Source organism: Pinus tabuliformis, chromosome 6 (genome assembly GCF_031772625.1).
Source record: "Pinus tabuliformis cultivar Carrire ecotype Pingquan chromosome 6, CPIR1, whole genome shotgun sequence".
In the NCBI taxonomy this organism is placed as follows: Eukaryota; Viridiplantae; Streptophyta; class Pinopsida; order Pinales; family Pinaceae; genus Pinus; species Pinus tabuliformis.
The window spans coordinates 611,744,540-611,764,201 of NC_142292.1; the positions used below are offsets into that span (position 1 = coordinate 611,744,540).

General features: G+C 34.3%; 1 protein-coding gene across 1 annotated transcript; it reads right to left on the reverse strand.

Moving 5' to 3' along the window:
- Nucleotides 1-5,907: 5,907 nt before the first annotated feature.
- Nucleotides 5,908-17,664, reverse strand: LOC149260059 (bidirectional sugar transporter SWEET3-like). The gene is made up of 5 exons (XM_089456388.1): nucleotides 17,532-17,664; nucleotides 7,313-7,349; nucleotides 6,930-7,152; nucleotides 6,240-6,401; nucleotides 5,908-6,087 (listed from the first exon to the last, which is right to left on the reverse strand). The coding sequence occupies exons 1-5, from the start codon at nucleotides 17,662-17,664 to the stop codon at nucleotides 5,908-5,910; spliced, it is 735 nt and encodes a 244-aa protein (XP_089312514.1).
- Nucleotides 17,665-19,662: the final 1,998 nt, after the last annotated feature.

Consider the following 19,662-nt stretch of genomic DNA (forward strand, 5'->3'; position numbering starts at 1 on the left):
AACCCTACATATTGGATACTCTCCTTAGTCGGGGTAGAGCTAGAGGCTCTGACTATTTCTATATTCTATTTATACTATAGTATAGTATTCTAGTACAAAGTTAGCTCAAATGGGCTTCATATTTATATCAGTTTCATTGAGAGAGGGATATTAATGATAGCGGTTATGTGCCTAGCGACAGGTGCCCGGCTACTCTTCCCTCATCAACCCACATTGAAACCTCAACAATTGAGCAAATACTCAAGAGACATAGTCGTGGACATGCTCTTTACTCATTCACTTAGCAAAGACTCATGTCTTCACGATACATAGACATTGAACCTAATAGACTCATCATGAGGATCATTAGGTATATTTCAACATTAACCTCTGGCTAGGTCTCTTCACTTGATACCGCTCCACAAAGAAAGGGATGATTCAAGAGCTTCGGCAGACATACGTGCTTCCATTGATATTATTTAAGGTATATATTCATTATTAAGGAAGGAACCCACTCTTCACAGACTTTATTACCCTGTGGGCTGGAGTTCGCTTGCCTCATGAACCCTTGGCATAAGGAGATGAATTATGGATATACTTTATCGTATCTATTCCCCTTACCAAAGGAACCACCCTTGCAGAGACTTTAACAGTACTTATCAACCAATGCTATGGAATAAACATTCTCATAGGATGGATATGAAAGATCAACCCCTATTTTTTCTTGCTTCGTCAACCTCTTTGGGTTCCCCTGCCTTACAATGGATCAACGACTCGCTACCTATTGGGTTTCCTATGGGACAACATTGCACTCAACGGATTCACACCCGCACACTCTACCAAAGAAAGAAAGAAGGATTATCTTTTCTCCTCATAAACCTCTTTGGAACATAGTCTTCATACTTGGTCGGGACATTCCCACTAGCTCATGAACGGTTGTGTGAAAGCTAAGCAACTAAGTGCGAACCAATCCACTCAGTGCTCATCACTGTCGTAATCCTATCACTATAATAATCCTAGCTATAGGGTAAACTCTCAGGACAAAGAAATTGATTCCTATCTATAAGGTAAGGGTGCTAATCCGAATGGAATTTCTATTTCCTCTCGTTTTACTATAGAAGTAACAGTTTAGAGATTTTCCTACTATGAAACCCAATTAAAGTTCGAAAGTGAGTTGTACTTGGCTCTAAGACTTGATAAACTTAATAAATAGGGTAAGATATGGTCATGAAGCTTGGTTAGATTCTAAAGATCCCGACCGAAGGGAGACATCATACCCTACTAAAAGAGATTAAGAAACAGTCCCTCACCCATATAATGGATGAGCGATGAATCCCTGTCGAGTTAGTCGAGCCATGCTTATGCACCCTCTCCTTGAGAGCGGGGTGCCACCCATATGAATGAGTTAGTGAACTCATCCCTCTCCTTTTAGGTTTTTAAGAGCCTTCTTGCGCATCCTCTTTCAAACCATTTAACACCTCTTTCAAACTCTTTCCTTTGTTCGTCGTTTGAAAGTGTCTAAAAGCGATGGACCTCCTGATGAAAGTGTCCACACCAGCGGTATAGAGGAGGCATATTACAGTCCGATAAAGCCAATGAATCTTGCAAGCGTTCAATGAGGAGGCGTATTTTAGTCCAATACCTCTAGGAGTAAGGACGGATCGTAGCCACGAAGCACACCGTCAGAATAGCTACGAAGGATGGAAGAACAGAATAATTGCGGCTAATAAGGCATATTTCAGTCCAATCAATCTCCTTTTTTTATTTTTCGGGGGTGTAGGGAAGGAACCCCCAGCTCTCATGCACACCTCTCTAGTTACAATGAGAAGGCGTATTTAGTAGAAAGGATTAGCATATTTGGTTTTAGGGTTGGGGTAAACATAGGATTTGAGATAGGTGTAAGTTGTTGTATATTTCGTGATAGGAAATAAACATAAGCAGTGGTTTCAGTATGCGAGGCAAAAGGTGATTGGGGTGATTCAACTGACGGACTAACAATACATCTCGTTCCTCGACCATATCCATACGCATTGGCTACAAAGGCATAGGGACTAAAAATGGAGCAGAGGCGGTTGTTGATCCATTGTAAGAAGTTGTTGAATAGTAGAAGCAAAGGTTAGCTAAAGATCCAGACCTTTATGATAGAGATCCAACTTTTTCCTTTCTAGATCAAGATCCAAATTTGGGTTTTCGAAAGTGAGATCGATAGCTTTCCTATATGAAAAAGGCAACACTAGAGACGGTGTATCCTCGAGCTAATGGAATTGTATATAAAGCCCCTTGAAATAGTTCAGCAGTTGATCCAGTAGCAACAGTCAGTTAAGCAGTAGATTAAGCAAGTGATTTAGTTGTTTATGGGTCCGTTGATTCTGCCGATACACATGTAGTTATTGAAAGAATTTACCGAGCAAAGGCATCAGAGTAAGGTCAATGGAGATTTTATGGAAACCGGCTTAACAATGGAAATATAGGTTTTAAGAACAATGTGAAACTCACACTAAAGCAAAGATATATAAAACCTATTTATACAAGTAGAGATTTTATATATGGTATAATATGGCATATTATTATGTCAACATGTTTTTTTAAAATGGGGTTTTTAGAATTTTAATTTAATTATTAATATTTATTAGATGAATGGTAAAGATTTAATCTCATGAAATATTTTAAATATTTTTAGTAGTAATCACATATTAAAGGTTGAGATTTATGTCAAATGTAGTTATGTTATTTCTATTTTTTGTAATTAAATTGATTAATTTTAAAAAACATTACATGATTAAATGGCATATGAAATGAGTTATATTTTTGTGAGCATATGGTATTGATAAACTATGGTATTTGCCTATATTATTGTAATAATTTGTAACTTAAGAATCTCCATTACAAAGATAAATCTCCATAATTAAAAATCTTATTACGTAGATTGTTATTGTTATCATCTTAAATGTGTAACTAAATATTTAACAATATTACAGTAGATAAAAAAAATAATCACAAAATCAAAATTTAATTAGAAAAAATAATTTTTTAAATAATCTAAATAATAAACTTATTATATTCTAAATTTTTAAAAACAATTTATTATATATAGATATAATATTTTATTTTATGTTATGTGATGCGATGCTTAAATGGTATATCACTTTTTCTTCAGCTATCGATTACATGGGAATCCAACATCCACCAATGCATCACAAACTGGACTGCTGAGAGTAGTAAATTCAAGGAGATTCCTCTTTTCATAATAGTGGATATTTCGAATGCTAACAACCATGTTTGTTTGATGGGCATCCTATCAATACAAACTGGATATGCTACATGATTTTATCACGAGAGACTGTGTCACCTTTTCTTCTTCAGCTATCGATTACATGGGAATCCAACATCCAACAATGCATCACAAACTGGACTACTGAGAGTAGTAAATTCAAGGAGATTCCTCTTTTCATATTAGTGGATATTTCGCATGCTGGCAATCATGTTTGTTTGATGGGCATCCTATCAATACATACTGGATATGCTACATGATTTTATCTTGGATGTTATCTCACCAGAGACTGTCATTTGATGGCGCGACACAACTTGGCATGTGCACATGTGGAGCTATATTTAAAGATGAACGAAAGATCACTCTATGTTTTCTTTTTATGGAATACATAAATACTTTATGCGGATTACTTTGGTTCGTGAACTGGATATGCTACATGATTTTATCTTGGATGTTATGTGACAAGAGACTGTCATTTGATGGCGGTACACAACTTGGCATGTGAACATGTGGAGCTATATTTAAAGATGAACGAAAGATTGTTCTATGTTTTCTTTTTATGGAATGGAGGACCACGCATAAATACTTGAGCTGAATAATTGTTTTAGGCGGATTACTTTGGTTAGTGAACAATAAGCAGTTTACCGTCTCTGTATAAGGTAATTCAAGATTTTTTATTGAAAGAATACAGGGACATACTTCTTTTGATCCTCCCACATTATATGGAGGCTCTGTATAAGGTAATTCAAGATTTTTTATTGAAAGAATACAGGGACATACTTCTTTTGATCCTCCCACATTATATGGAGGCAGATGTCCAAGCAAAATCTGAGAGAGGCATATAGAGCTATCAGATACAGATATATAAAAGACAATGTCACCCGCAATGAAAGCCTGATTAACACTGTTTTGTTCTTTTATGTGGTTCATAAATTATGCTTAGCTAGAGTTTAATTTTGGGAAGATTTTGGGAACTTTCATGGATGTTGAAAGTTAGTTGGTTAATTTCTGAATATTCCTTAGCAGTATTGATATATATTCATCATGAATTTTTTTAATTTAAATTTAATATTTTTTTGAGTTATTAAATTTAAAAAATTTAAGTTTAATATTTTTTATAATAAATATGGTATTACTTGTCTTAATTATTTTATAAAAAATAAATAAAAATATTATATATAGAGATATTTCTCAATTAATGATCAAGTAATGTGATTCTTAAAAAAATGAGAGAACCAAGGTTCAAATCTCTTAGTCATAACTTGGTTTAACATGTAGACTCTAATGTTTACTTGTACCTAGGTGAGTATTGATAGAACATGAAGATCCAAGGTTCAAATCCCGGAGAAAAATAAAAAATCCAAGATTGAAATCCGCCTATTATAAGAGGAAAACAATTGTTTACTGGTAACTATTTGGTAAGCCGGTTGTTGGAATACTCTGACAGGACAAAACAAACAAAACAAAAATTAAAATTTCAATTAGATTAATACTTAAATCATTAATACAAATATTCTTAATTTATATTATAATATATTAAGATATATATTTTTAAATTTTACCGTCACATACATATTTATTAAAATAACAATTCATAAATTTAATATAAATGCCAAAGTGATTTGTAAATAATTTTAATAAAAATACAAGAGTGGTTTGGAAAATATTAAACACAAAAACATAAATTGAAATTCCATTTTTACCTCACACATTGACATAATTTTTCATCCTGTCGTGAGAAATGCTACTTCATTCGATTTTTAAGTTTTGATTTGATAAATTTAATAGCAACCTATACGTGTATTTAAAAAAAAAAATTTGAAATTTAAATCTATTAACCACATATATTTCACGTTCGAACCTCATTAAAAAACGTGTTCCTAGCAGAAAATGGGCAACTTGCCTGTTAGACACATGAACCATCACTTTAATACGCAGTGGACATGTATTTAGTAGACTTATCAGACGATAAACAAGTATTATTATGTAATTCGAAATTTTCCAACTAAGTACCACAAACACAAGATATCGTGAATTTCCTGAAAGAATTGGAATGAGACCTACTCGAAATGTATATTTCCAACTGTGACGCATATAACAAGGAATCTGACTATTATGAATTACAGTACCCTTGTCTGCCTCCATTTAAGTTACACGTTCAACTGCATTTCAATATTGGGATCTGAGCAGAACTTTGTGTTGCCTGTTTTGTTTGTTATTTCCTCTGTGATGTTTTGTTTGATTGATTCCGGCTGCTTCTCTGTATCCACCGTTGCATTTTCAACAATCCGGCTCCTTTTGTCTCTATAGATACAATGCAAAACCATCTGACCCAGCCCCAGTGGCACTCCAACCAAGTTTGGTGTCTCCAAAATACGTGGAACATGACAATAAATTATAGGGTTTAGCAAATATAAGTGCGAGTCTTCTCGGAAAGCATAGGAATTGTGTATATCGTTAAGAGTGGTTAGAATTTGGGCTAAAGAAATTCAAAAAAATTTGTAGATGTGATATTTAAATCATATTTTTATAGTAGAAATAGATTAGTACCATTAAAAATTTCTAAAACACTTAAAATTATAAAGTTTGATATTTTTTAATTGAATTTACAACCAATTTTTTTTTAAATATAACCAAAATTTCCAGAACTTTAATCATTACATATACATGATTTTGGAATGATTTTCACATAAAAGCAAAGAACCAGATATTACCATGATGACTACGTCCCTGCTCAGAGCGCCATAAACCAACCACAGCAGGCTTCCCAGAAAAGCAAACAGCGAGAAATAGAAACTCGGCATGAATTTCGCACTCTTTGTTTGAATGACCCGTTTCTGTATAAAATTATTAACATCAGAGATGATCAATGTAACAAACAATAATTGAAGATGTTCAAATCCACTCCGTTGAACATTTGGAGATTTTTTTGTTCCACAGCTATGTAACGAATTACGGAATTATCAGAATTAATGGAACATGTGCTTACAATTACTGATAGTGGAGAAGCGTAGAGAATAATAGTGGCCATCAATCCTACAGTTCCTACAAGCACCTTCCTATGCTTGTTATCATGAACAACACAAAAGGAAATTATTGCAATAGTGCCAAACACCACCAACACGCCAGCAACCACCGTCCCCATATTCCTCTGCACACAGACATGTATGTGAATTTTTAGGTTTTTAAAAAATTTATTGGAAAATTTGAACGCGTGTAATTTTTAATATAATAAATTAGTATAATTATATAAATTAAATGACGGATAACTAATACTATAATATTGTAGGGAAATTAAAATATTAAAATAATAAATAAATAAATTTGTGTGTAAAGTTTTATAATTTGAGTTCGTAAGATATGTTGTAGTTTTTTGAAAGAATTGTAGATGTGTATGAAAGGTTTGGTGTGGATGCTTTACTCATTAGTAGTAACAACTGAAATTTTATTTAAAATTTTTATTTGTTTTTGATAAGGAAAATTTTCACTCAAAACATTTTACAGATGTTTTCCACTAATTTATCTATATGGCATAATTTTTTTTTGAATTATAATATATGATAAATAAATTAACTCAAATTAATAATAAAAAATAAAAACTTAAAGAAGAAATCACATCATCAAAATTTTATTTAAACCATTGCAATAATATTTAATGAAAAACATGCTCAAATAATACCTTGCTTTTGGGTGTAGCGAAAGTGAGATAGATGCAAACAAAACAGCACTGTAGCAGAAGGCCAATGCTGTTGACAACCATAACAACAACATTATCCCACCCATTGCTGATTAAAGGCGACCCATATAACGTGTACACAAGGCAGTTGAACAGCGCTATTGCATATGGCAGTCCTGAGAAACCGTCAGTGGTTCTCTTTTCTATTACCCTCCTGAACGTTGTACTGTTAGACCAATATAACAAAATAATATATTAACGTTATACATTATATTCAGAACGACGAAAACCATAAAATAAAATGTTCAAATCAAGCCTAATATTACGACTAGTCGTTGTGAAGTTTATTAATAAGGACAATATGATAAGTTTGAGCTGATACTTACATTGCTGCACCATACATAAGCAAGGCAAATGCACTTCCTGCAATGCCATGCCAAATAAATCAATTGACATACCTACTATGAAGTTCATCACATATCAATGAAATGAGGATAAATTTTCAGTTTCATATTTATATTTCTATTCTTTAATTTTTAAGAGAAAAGTGAGATTTGTTTTCATATTGTTGGTATTTTTCTAATACTATTGGTCTAGGGTGAATTTTTTAGAAATTTAAACATAAATAAAATTATTTTATTCCAAGTATTAAAACTTTAAAAACCAAAATTAGTGATGGGACTAGCTAAATATAAATAAAAATAAAATTTGCAAATCTATTCCAAATATCAAAACTCTAAAAAACCATAATTAATAATAAAGCTTACAAAATAAAAATAGAACGAGCTAAATAAAAGTAAAACCATCTAAATTTAATCAAGCTTAGATATTCAAAATAAGAATATGGTAGATATTACTGACCTAAAATGCCAACCCCCAAGCGTACGAAGTAATTCATCATTCTAGCGCAATGAGAGAGAAGAAAGCAATCCCTCGCAGCCAGGGGGTGGATTATATCTTTTGCTTATTGCAGGTGTGAGCATACCAGAGCATGGGAGGATATTTATACCTACTTTTTCTTTTCACTTGTGTGTGTAACAGCGTGAGATTATCTTGACTTGATATTACTTGGTGTAAGAGGACACGATTGCGCAAAAACTGACTTATTTGCCCTGTATCAAATAAACAAACACAAAGGGCCATTGGGTACGATGGTTTTGATTGATTCTCCCCTCTGCAAACGTATTTCGTCCCTACATTTGTAAATGCCCTTTGAGACTTTTTAATTTCCCGCCGGCTTTAGAAATTCAGTTGTCTAATCAAAATATTAAATACTGGTTTCCTACTGCGGCACGCACACATTTCCTCCCTACGTTTAAAAGTGCTTTTAAGACTTTAATATCCAGCCAGCTTTCCTAGTGCATTCGTTAAACAAAATGTTCTTAGTGGTTTCGAAATTCGGCACGCGGACTCGCTTTCTAAGTAGAGTTCCTTAGGTGCACTGAATTTGTTCTAGGTAGAGTTCCTCAGGTGCACTGAATGTAGTCCACATCTGTCGGCTAATGTCCCCTGTTCATCTCTATCGTACTTTTTAGTTGAATCTCTTTCGCTCTTAATATCTTGAATTATTTTTTAGTATCTTGAATACTTTTCACAAGAATCTTGGAGCATTTATAGTTTTCAGTGTAATTATGGTCAACACTTTCGAATTCTTTTATGTACAGTTCTCATGCAATTGTGGTTATTACTTCGAAAAGTTTTGACAACAATATTTTATTAATCAATTGCTTTTCGTTTTAGACCGTCTTCATGACATTGTGGTTATAATAATATTTTATTAATCAATTGCTTTGGTTTTACCGGATTTTGTGGTTATAACTTTAAAAGATTTTAATATTTTATTGAATAATATGAGGGTTAATTTTATTTTAATTAATATTTTATTAGATAATGCAATTTAGCAAGTGTTTTTAAAGGTGCAAAGATATATTTAATGAATTGAATATGCTGTGTAAATTATTTAGGTAAATCATTTTTTTTCTAATCATATTATTGTGTTAAAATCTTATAAACATATTATATCCAAGCTATAACATGCAGGGTAATGAGGAGAAACATTACCATAAGTCCCGGTGGGTACAAAAAATGTAATTGCACAGAGGAAATGACAAAGTAAGTGTGTTGATAATGAGATTAAAGTGACCTTCAGATTTGAGGATATTTTGCAATCAACGTAAAGAAGGGTTTTTTTTTAGAATTTTAGTTCTCTTTTTTTTTAATTTTAAATTAATTAGCCATTTTCCTAGAACTATTAATTCCAATTTTAAATTTAAATTTAAATTTTGTTTAGCAAAGATTTGTTGGAATTGCAAATTTATGTGGTGTAGTTTACACAATCCAATTATCCAAGTAAATTTTCAAGGTATTGTATCTATTTATGCATTCAAAAATATATTTTTAAAAATGAAAATTTTCACATGCTATATGCATATATAGAACTAGTATAGATCCATTTTGAAGAGGATTAAATCACTTGAGGTGCATATTTTTTTTTTCAATTTTTGCACTCTAAAATAGGTTTGCATGTCAAGAGAATGGATCGTACGAATCTGTGGTTAAAATGGATCTAAACCAAAATGTTATTCTTTAGATGTTCTACCTTTTAGTTTTATTTTTTTTAATAATTGTATTTATTAAATTTACACAATTTTAATGTTATAAGTGAGTTGAATTTATTTATAAATAATAATAATAATAAATAAATAAAAACATTTAAAAAAACATAAAATTACAATTTCACTAGATAAGAGAAGATGTTTTTAAATTATATTTATTTATAATTAAAAATATATTTAAAACAATATAAAATCACAATTTATGGATAAGTTCCACAAGCGTACTTGGGATAACGAGCTAGGGAGAAAGAAAAAATACTATGTTGAGGAGTTTGATCCCACTCATAATCATCAACAAAAAGCGTAGACAAGGGCCAATATTTCTTGGAGAGCTAAAATTCTTGTTGCTTAGCTAAGGAATAATACTCATCGACTTTGTTCCCCGGATGCGGGTGAATAGCTGGCTCAGAGGTACGAACCCGACGTGGAGGGTGGGCGCGTGGCCATCCACAAGTGCCAAATGTTACAGTAGCAGGTGGGCAACATGGTCTAGCACATACCAATTAATGGCAGTTTTAATGCTGCCCCTCCCAGAGTTAACGTTATTTGCAATGGCACTTGGGTTATTCACCCACTAGGCATCTCCTCCGCGCGTCTTCAGACTTAGCAAGGTTGCATCTCCCTGCTGCACCTCTTCCGCCAACTCCTACCTCCGCTGGCCATCAGCTCTGAATTAGTGTGCTCAGTCTCCTTACGCGGTGGGCTTGCTCCTCAAGCGCTCACCTGTCATTCCCTCTGTGCTTGCCGGTCCAGCTCGTTGCAAAATGCCAAGGGAACGACCCAGAATGGGATGCAGACGGGGCAGTTATCATGGTCGTGGCTCCCGCCAGTCATCTTCGACCACCTCGGAACCTTCCTCGGACGCTTCGGTGTTCTGTTGCTACAGATACCCAGCTACCAGAAGTAGCAGAGGCAGAGGAAGGGGGCGAACAACAGCTGAAGTTTGCTCGCATCACTCTCATACACAAATTGCCCATTTTTTCATTCCTTGCTCACTGGGAAATTCATCTTTTATTGTTTCAGTCTCTGTCGAAATGTGTGAGGCAGCGGGCAGCTCGAGGGAGGTTACTCCTATGGCTCCCCTGCAACAGAGAATGGTTAATCAGGACGTCAACTAGTGCCAAGACTTAAGTGGTTTGCACACTATGCAGATAAATGCAGATGCTAGCCCCAGCGCGCCCGCGGGAGGTGACCCTTCAAGCTCTGTTGCTCATCATTTTAATTCAAAAGATTTAGATCATTTTGGGTGCAGAATTGTCGAAGAACAACCATCAACCTTGGAAGATGATTGATCTTGTCTGCACCTATAGTCTTATTTTTGGTCAGTTGGCAAAGAAAGATGCTTGTAATTTCGCTGATCCCGGTCTCAGTCATTTCTACCTGTTGGTCTCTACTAGGAGGCAGTGTTTTTCTTATATGCTGGTGTCTGTTAACGTTTATGTTTATGGTGGAACTTGTCCAAGTACTAGTTGCGCGCTAGTCTATCTTGGTTACTGTATGGGTCAATTTCTAGTTGCAGTTTGGATCAATCTTGGTAAGGTCATTGTCAAGTTTTGGAATCTCATGCTCTCCAAGATAGAAATTCCTGATGCAAGTCATTATGTAGGTTCTATGTTTGGCATGGTAAGAGTCTTTTGTAAGAATTCCAACTCCATGGGTAGAACTTTATGGCCTCGGCCTCTCTGTAATATTATTTTGTATCAATATAGGAGTAGACCAATTGAGAAAGAAAATACTCATCAACTTTGTTGTGAAATAGGGAGATGGAAAATGCCAAAAGAATGTGGGAGGAAAGAGTATGTATTCTTTTCTCTTCCAAAAAGGTGGAAGCAAAAAAACATTTCATTTTAGAATGTGAGGCATTCAAGGACAACAAGGAAAGTTATGCAAATATTCTCACAACGAGCGCTTAGGGTAATCTATTCAGCAAGGGGTTTGTCTAGAAGTTGTGAGCCTTTATTGTGAGGAATCATAGGAAAATGGGTGAATACAAGATCCATATGAAAATAAATATGTCCCATAAACTATCATTAGCCTTGTGGACGTTAAAAAAATTTCTTTCTTTCTTTCTTTCTCATCTTTCCAGAAGTACTTACAATTGCCTTTGTACCACTCGGGTACCACTATAACGAGTGACCATGTAATTTAATTGTAGTTAAGAAGTATTTATGTCAAGGATGGTCATTCCTAAAAAACAAAATAGACAATAACTTCTTATGTTGAACATGATTTAAGGTGGGACTTTATCATAATTAGTTAAAGAAATTTTGTGTGGGAGTTATCTTAAGAATCCCCAAACCTGGATTTTTATATGAACTTGACCAAAAAAATAGACATTTTCTTTTGTACAAAAAATGGTTAAATCAATTTTAATTTAAGGTGTCTATTCCCAGAGAAACATTATATCATAGTTATCATGGATTTTGAACATGAAGCTCCATAAACACATCCTAGAAATTTAATATATTTAGTTTTTATTTATGATATATAAATAAATATTCGATACATTACATGAATTAGAATCAACCTATGTAAAACCCTTCCTGGTTCCAGGATATAGAGAAGGCCACATAGCTAGCATTACCTGCTTCTTAGTTTAATCACTGAATTTTGAAAGATAATAAGAGCTACATAGTAGCTACTCTTACTTAGTTTAAATATAAATAACTTTTTGTTACAAGTGTGCAATATGTTAATATTTTTTTATTTATGTTTATTTTAAAACTTGAATGAGAAAATGTTTTAAAACATTAAATACTATCTTTTTCTATAATTTTTTAAATAAAAAGTTCAAAAGAAAATCTAACCCAATAATCAATTAACCATTCCATCTAATCACCCAAAATAATCCCATTTGACAATGACATTATCTCAAATATATAATTTTAATTAACAATATTTATTTTAAACATATATTAAAATTAATAGAAAAATAAAAAATTGAGAATATTAAAGTAAAAATTAATAAATTTATAATAATAAGATGAAATATATATATCTATATATCTATATATATATATATATATATATATATATATATATATATATATATATATATATAATTATTTTATATGAGTGCATTTTAATTTGGAATTTATTATATATTTATAAATATTTATTTAAATCTCTTTAAAATGCAAAATTTCATTAAAAAAAAATTATTCAATTTAATTTATGAACATTGAAATACTTTATTTAAATAATATTGTTCAAAAATATATAGATATTAACCCAAAAAAAACTTTATACTACGCCTTAAAAAACACTTTAAAACAAACAAATATTTTTCCTTATATAATTTTCTTTTGAAAATTTATAGATTCATGAATAAATAGTATTTCTCAAAAATATGTGAATATTAACTTATAAATAATAAAACAAAATTAAAAAATTCTCCTGTCCACTAAATCGTAGAACTCTTTTATTATATAAAAATGGCATATTAATTAAATCGTAAAAACTCTTTTATTATATAAAAATATCATATTAATTAATATAACCTATCGTAAAAACCCTTTTATCATATAAAAATAGCACATTAATTAATATAAAAATAGAGCATTAATTAATCTAACATATTAACTATGAAAATATTATCTAATTTGGTTAAACTTAACTTTATTTTATTAAATTACAATTTTTTAAATATAATAATATTAATATATATCAATCTGTTAAAAAATTATCTATAAATTAAAGTTGTCGAGATCCTTACCTATATAAAACTGTAAATCTCATTACATATATAACTAATAAATACTGGAAAAACTTATTAATTTTTAAACACAGAAAATAAAGTCACAATTTCACTTTAAATGCTTTAAACTTGATTGAGTTGTCATGTAGTTTATATTTAAATAAAAAATTTTAAATAATTTAATAAGAAAATTTAAATAGGTTTTAAAACTAGTTAAACTGGCAAACATTTTAAATTTATTGTTAAATTAAATATTTAAATAGGAAACTAAGATTTGTATAATTAATCAATCTTAAATTTAATTAAATCAAAAAAGATTTTAAATTTATTGCTAAATTTAAAAAAAAAAAAAAAAAAAAAATTATATAACTAATCGAGCATTGATGCGGCTATCATGAAAATTGATCTACAGAAAGCATACGATGTATTGGACTCGGGATATCTGCAATGTCTCTTGGTGAAAATTGGTATGAATCCCGGCCCCATTAGATGGATAATGGCATGTATCGAAAATGTAAACTATGCAGTTATTGTTAATGGCATTCCCTCATCTTTCTTTCGGGCAGAACGAGGCCTTCGACAGGGCTGTCCACTCTCGCCTCTCCTCTTCATATTGGCCATGAATGCATTGAGTCTGCACATCAACCGCGCAGTGGAAGAAAAAGCCTATGCTCCGGTAAAGATATGTAAGCAAATATATATCTCTCATAACCTGTTTGTTGATGACGTGTTATTATTTGCAGTGATGTCCAAAGCCTCCTTGATGTGTATTAAGAATATTCTTGACCGTTTCCAAAGGGCCACAGGGTTGGTTATCAATAAGGCCAAATCGATCTTGTATCATAATGGAACTGACGAGGACACGTCCTTATGGATCTCCCAGCTCTTTGGAATTGATACAAGACCATTGTCCGAAGGTATTAAGTATCTGGGTTTCCTCCTTAAAGCTAAGGCTTATTCAAAGAGAGATTGGAGATGGCTTGTTGAAAGATTTTTTAGTAAGGTTTCGTCGTGGGAATACAGATCCTTATCATTGGGAGGTAGAGTAGTCCTTACTCAAACAGTCTTGATGCAAATGTCAGTATACTGGGCACACCTGTATTTGCTCTTGGTCAGTATTATCCAGGCCATGAACAGGATTTCATCCAACTTTATTTGGGGGGCCAAAGCAGAAAGAGGTAAGATCCATCTGTCTAAACTAAATCACTTAAATTTGCCAAAAAAGTTCGGGGGCTGGGGTCTAATGGATGTAAGGATTTGCGGAAAAGCTCTAGTCTGTAAATCCTTATGGAGAGGTATTTTTGGCACAAATCCTTGGAGTGAAATCATTCGCCACAAGTATCAAAAAGGAAGACGCTTGGAGTACTGGTTTAGGTTTGGCTCCATTGGAATAAAACAGGGGTCTGCAATTTGGCTCAGCTTCAGGAAAATTCAGAAATATTTCTTTAATAATCTAAAATGGAAGATCTTTTCTGGTAGGAAAATCTTCATTGGCATTGACCCAATTGCTGGCTTTAGGGGTAATCTACAGGTTCCGGCTCCTCTTCTCTGTTTTCTTCATAGAATGGGTATTTTTACTTGGGACAGGATTATTGAGGAATGGAGAGGTTTTTCACCTTCATTGAAAGATGCAACTGACTTTGGCCTTCCTCAGGCCTTGCTTTCTCTCTGGGATAACTTGAAGAATTCTCTTGTTGAAGGTGGCTTGAAACGTGCCGAAAAAGACGATCATGTGGTGTGGTCCTTATCTCACTCTCATTCTATTGCGATAGTTAAAGACATCTATTCTGATCTCGTCTCCAAAAAAATTATGCCTGCAAGACAGATCTTTCCGTATATTGGTGGAAACTTGGCTGTCCCCTCAAAGTGATCATCTTCTCATGGTTAGTTTTTTACAATAAGAATTTAACATGGGAAAACTTGAGGAAGAGATCTTGGCATGGTCCCAGCAGATGTCTGTTATGCAATGCAGAGGAGGAGACAAACTATCATATGTTCTTCAAATGCGTGGTAGCCCAACAAATCTGGTATGAACTGGCTTCTTCTTTTTCTTTTCCTCATCTCAATTTCATTTCTGTTAATGCAGCTTTTGCTTGGTGGGGAAGACAAGAAGAAAGAAAGCGTCCAATCCTTCCAATCACAATATGGTGTGTTTGGAAGTGGAGGAATTCAAAATTTTTTGAAGATTCAAACATCCCCTTCAAGTCTGTTCTGTGTAGGCTCTTCGCTTTCTATCAATCCATTGGATGATTGGTCAAAGGCTGGAGTTTGGTAGGGCGCAAAGAGCTTCATTTTTGGGGGTTTCCAAGTTCTTTCTTTGTCTGCTCCAGGTGGCTGTTCCAGCAGGAGGCTATGGGATCCTCTAACTTCTGCTTTGAGGCTAAGGGTTCCTCTTCATCTGCTCTTTTTGGTTTCATTTTGTCATCATTGCATATCAGTAGCACACTCAGGCAATACTGATGATATATGTTTCATATATTTCTATATGTTGCTCTATGTTCTTGCTTTATAGGTCTATCAACAATAGGAAAAGCTGATGATATATATTTCATATGTTTCTATATGCTGCTCTATGTTCCTACTTTATAGGTCTATCAGCTATTTGTCATAATTTGACATATTTGGTTTTTCATCAGTTTAGTCACCTATGACTGGAGATCTTCTCTCTGTTATCACAGAATATGATGTATATATTTACTCAATATAATATATTGTTTTTCTTTCTGAAAAAAAACTAATCGAGAACTAAAAATTTTATAATTAATTAATCAACTCAATAATGATTATTGAATTAAACAAATTATTAAATTTGTATACACAAATGAATCAATTCGATTATTTGTCAATAACACAGAAGGAAAAAATAATTCTAATAATTTTTTAAACAAAATATTCATTAGTGGTTTCGTAATTGAGCATCCGCACTCGCATTTTAACTAGGTTTCATCAGGTGCACTGAATTTTCTTTTGTCGTCAATAGAAGATGCGAGCGTCTTCCAATGTAGGCCATATATGTTAACTAATCACCCTTTTTCATTTCCATTATACTTTTTAGTTGAATCTCTTTTCATTTTCGCTATTAGTATCTTGAATAAGTTTTAGGGTGTGGTTTATTGAGGCTGAGGATTTGTCTGAACACTTAAAAATGATTAGAATTTGAACAAAAAAATTTCAAAAAATCTTGTACTAATAGTGTTTGAATCATGTTTTAGAATGTGTAAATGGATGCACCATCAAAAACCTCTTGGGCACCCAAAATCTTGAAATTTCACAGCCATAACTTGGATTTACAAAAATCCCTAGATTTTATTAAATTATTGCCAAAATTTGCATGATTTTTAGGGAAAAAAAAAAAAATCTAGTAAGACAACTACAAATTTTAGTATCTTGAATATTTTTCACAAGTATCTTAGAGCATATATAGTTTTCAATGTAATTATGGTCATAACATTGGAAGGTTCTCATAATAATATATTGCCAAAATTTGCATGATTTTTTTAGGGCAAAAAACCAATCTGGTGAAACAACTGCAAATTTTAGTACCTTGAATATTTTTCACAAGTCTCTTAGAGCATATATAGTTTTCAATGTAATTATGGTCATAACTTTGGAAGGTTCACATAATAATATTTTAGTAATTATTGGTTTTTGTTATTCACAATTTTCATGCAATTATGGTTACTATTTCAAAAAGTTTTGATAACAATATTCTATTAATCAATTGCTTTTTCTTTTAGACTATCTTGATGACATTGTGGTTATAATAATATTTTATTAATCAGTTGTTTTAGTTTTGCACAATTTTCATGCGATTGTGGTTACAATCAATTTCTTTTTGTTTTAGACCGTTTTCATGACATTGTGGTTATAATTGGCACAACCACATTTATATTAGTAAATGTGGTTGATATATACGGAAGGTGTATAAATTAATTTTTTTATTTTTTTATTTTTTTTAATAAGATTAATCTATTAACATAAAGGGAGTAAAATTACAATGTGACCAAAATCAAAAACACTGCCCTGAAGAGAGGCATAGTTGTCAAGATAAGCATAGAAGGAAACTGCCCCATGTCAGGGAGCGCAGTCTTGAACTAGTTATCAGAACCCACGTAGGGGAACAAGTTATGATCTTCTTGATATTGTAGAGTTTACAAAAATTCAAAAATTAAATAAATTCCACATAGCAATCTAAACAAAAACTTTCCCAATAGTATGGGCCGCATGGCACGATATCAAGGCAATAGTGAGCAAACTAATCATCTGGGGGCTCTTCAACTATACGGCACCAACCTGTATCAGGCATATCACCTGCAAGAGTGGCTTCAGAATTGGAAGGACCAGGATCAGCCAGCACCATCACCACCGCTTGAGCGCTGCGAGCTTGAGCATATAGAGCCTGTAAAGACGCGCTGCCAATCCCCATCTGGAGGTTCAAAGTCGGTACAGTGATAGAGCTACGGCCCTCCTAATGAGAGCTAGACTCCCCCTCCTGTGCTTCCTCAACGAAGACCACCGAAATGTGAGCGGTAATCCTTGGGAGATTTAGGGAGAAATTGAAGGTGAAGAGTGTGGAGCTAGACGAGGGAGAAGGCACAGGATAGTGGCTGGAAGCAAGAAGATACCCTCTCCCACTTCGGGTGTGAGGATAGTGGCCGACAGAGAAATCACTAGAAAGGGAAGGCGAGTCGGAGGAAGGGATGGAAGGCACATGACGAGGGTGGCCCCTGCGGGACTACATTCTATGGCGCAGACGAGGCATTGGGGAGACAGAAGCAGCGGGAGAAAAGCAAGGCAGAGCAGCAGCAATGACAGGGCCAGAGAAAATCAAAATACTGACAAAGCGAAGGCTAGAGGCCCAAGAGAAAAACCAAAGGGATTGACGGAGGCGGCTCCACAGAAAGACCAGAGCAAAGCTTCAATGTAGCCTCCCCTTTCAAGCTAGAAGAGGTAGCAGAGATGACGGAGCCAACATTATACAGACAGAAACCATAGCTGAGACCAGAAGCGGGATAGTAATGCGGATGAATCGACGAAAGCAGCTCCACAAGAAACTCATGGCTGAGCCTTAAAGTATCAACCTCCTTCACGCATCGAGAAGAATCCGCCATTACCATTGCAATGAATAGAGTCAAGGTCTGAGATGAGCTGGAGCATGCGAAGACATTAGACAGAGCGGCAGACAGGATGGGAGAACCAGAGCCGCTTGACATGAAACAAATGAACACTGCACTTTCCAAATGCCGAGAGCCTCCTTTCATAAACTGTGTATCCATTCTGTACTGGGTAGGTAGGTTTCGACCCACCTCGCGCCACCCCAGTCCCATCAGAATTGAATCCTGTCTATACACCCGCATCCGGGGGAGCTGCGTCCCCTTGGACCAGAATTTTGCACTCTTGTTCTTGATCATGATTCTGAATTATGTCTAGAGCTCCAGTGAGCAGAGTGTGCCCATTTTCCAACCCCAAGTTAGCAAGTAGATCAACGACCTTGTTGCCTTCCCGTTTAACATGATTGAATATGATGGCATGATTGGTGTGAAGCGATTGTTGTATTGCATCCAATCTGGCTTTGAGTCTCCAACTGTTGGAAATTTTATGTGCATGTGCCCCATTGAGGAGTTGATTGACCAGGTTGATGAGGAGTAGGGAGTCACCTTCGATCTCCAGGGGTTGGAAGCCATGTCACTGGGAAAGGAGTAATCCTTGCTAGAGACCCTCTAGTTCAGTCGAGTTGTTAGTGTCCCAGCCAATGTTTCCAAAGTATATTAGGAGAGGCGAGCCCTCATGATCTCTGAATATGCCACCAAATCCTGCTTTACCGGGGTTGCCCTTTGAAGCTCCATCAAAGTTGAGTTTGAAAGTGTGCTTTGGAGGGGGGGTCCATGAGTGCTTTCTGATGTTGTTGCCTTTTGAAGGTCTAAGATTGTGAGTACCTTGTGGGAGTTAAATGTTCTAGTTCTCCCATATGGCATTCTCATTTGAAAGAGTGGGAAATCATCGAGGATCCAGATTTGAAGCACCAAGGTCTCTTTAAGATTGAGACAAAAGTTGCTCCGAATGATTTCTAAAGGAGTGCTTTGATCTTTGAACATGCGCTTGTTCCTTTCTTTCCAGATTGTTCGGAGGAGGAGGTGGGGAATCAATCTCCATACTTGGTTAAGAAGATTGCTTTTATAAGGGTTCTGGAGCCATTGACGAATGGAGGTGATAATGTCTTCAGACACTCTGCATCGTTTTTGACAACAGAAGCTAGCGTTCTCCCATAGTTGGTTGGCAAGAGTGCAAGAGTCCAAGAGATGTTGGAGCATTTCCTCCTAAGAATTACAATTGGGACACATGGAGGGGCCATGAAAGTTTATTTTCCTGAGATTGTCGCAAGTGAGGATTTTCCGATGCCCAACAAGCCAGAGGAAGAGAGAGA

What these genes read in the sequence shown, in the direction of transcription:
- LOC149260059 (XM_089456388.1), bottom strand. Translation starts at nt 17,664, where the DNA reads ATGGGGATTGGCAGCGCGTCTTTACAGGCTCTATATGCTCAAGCTCGC. An exon ending in CTTATGTATGGTGCAGCAAT is followed by an intron (nt 7,153 to 7,312) that starts GTAAGTATCAGC and finishes TTGGTCTAACAG; the next exon opens with TACAACGTTCAGGAGGGTAA. An exon ending in TCGCTACACCCAAAAGCAAG is followed by an intron (nt 6,402 to 6,929) that starts GTATTATTTGAG and finishes GTCTGTGTGCAG; the next exon opens with AGGAATATGGGGACGGTGGT.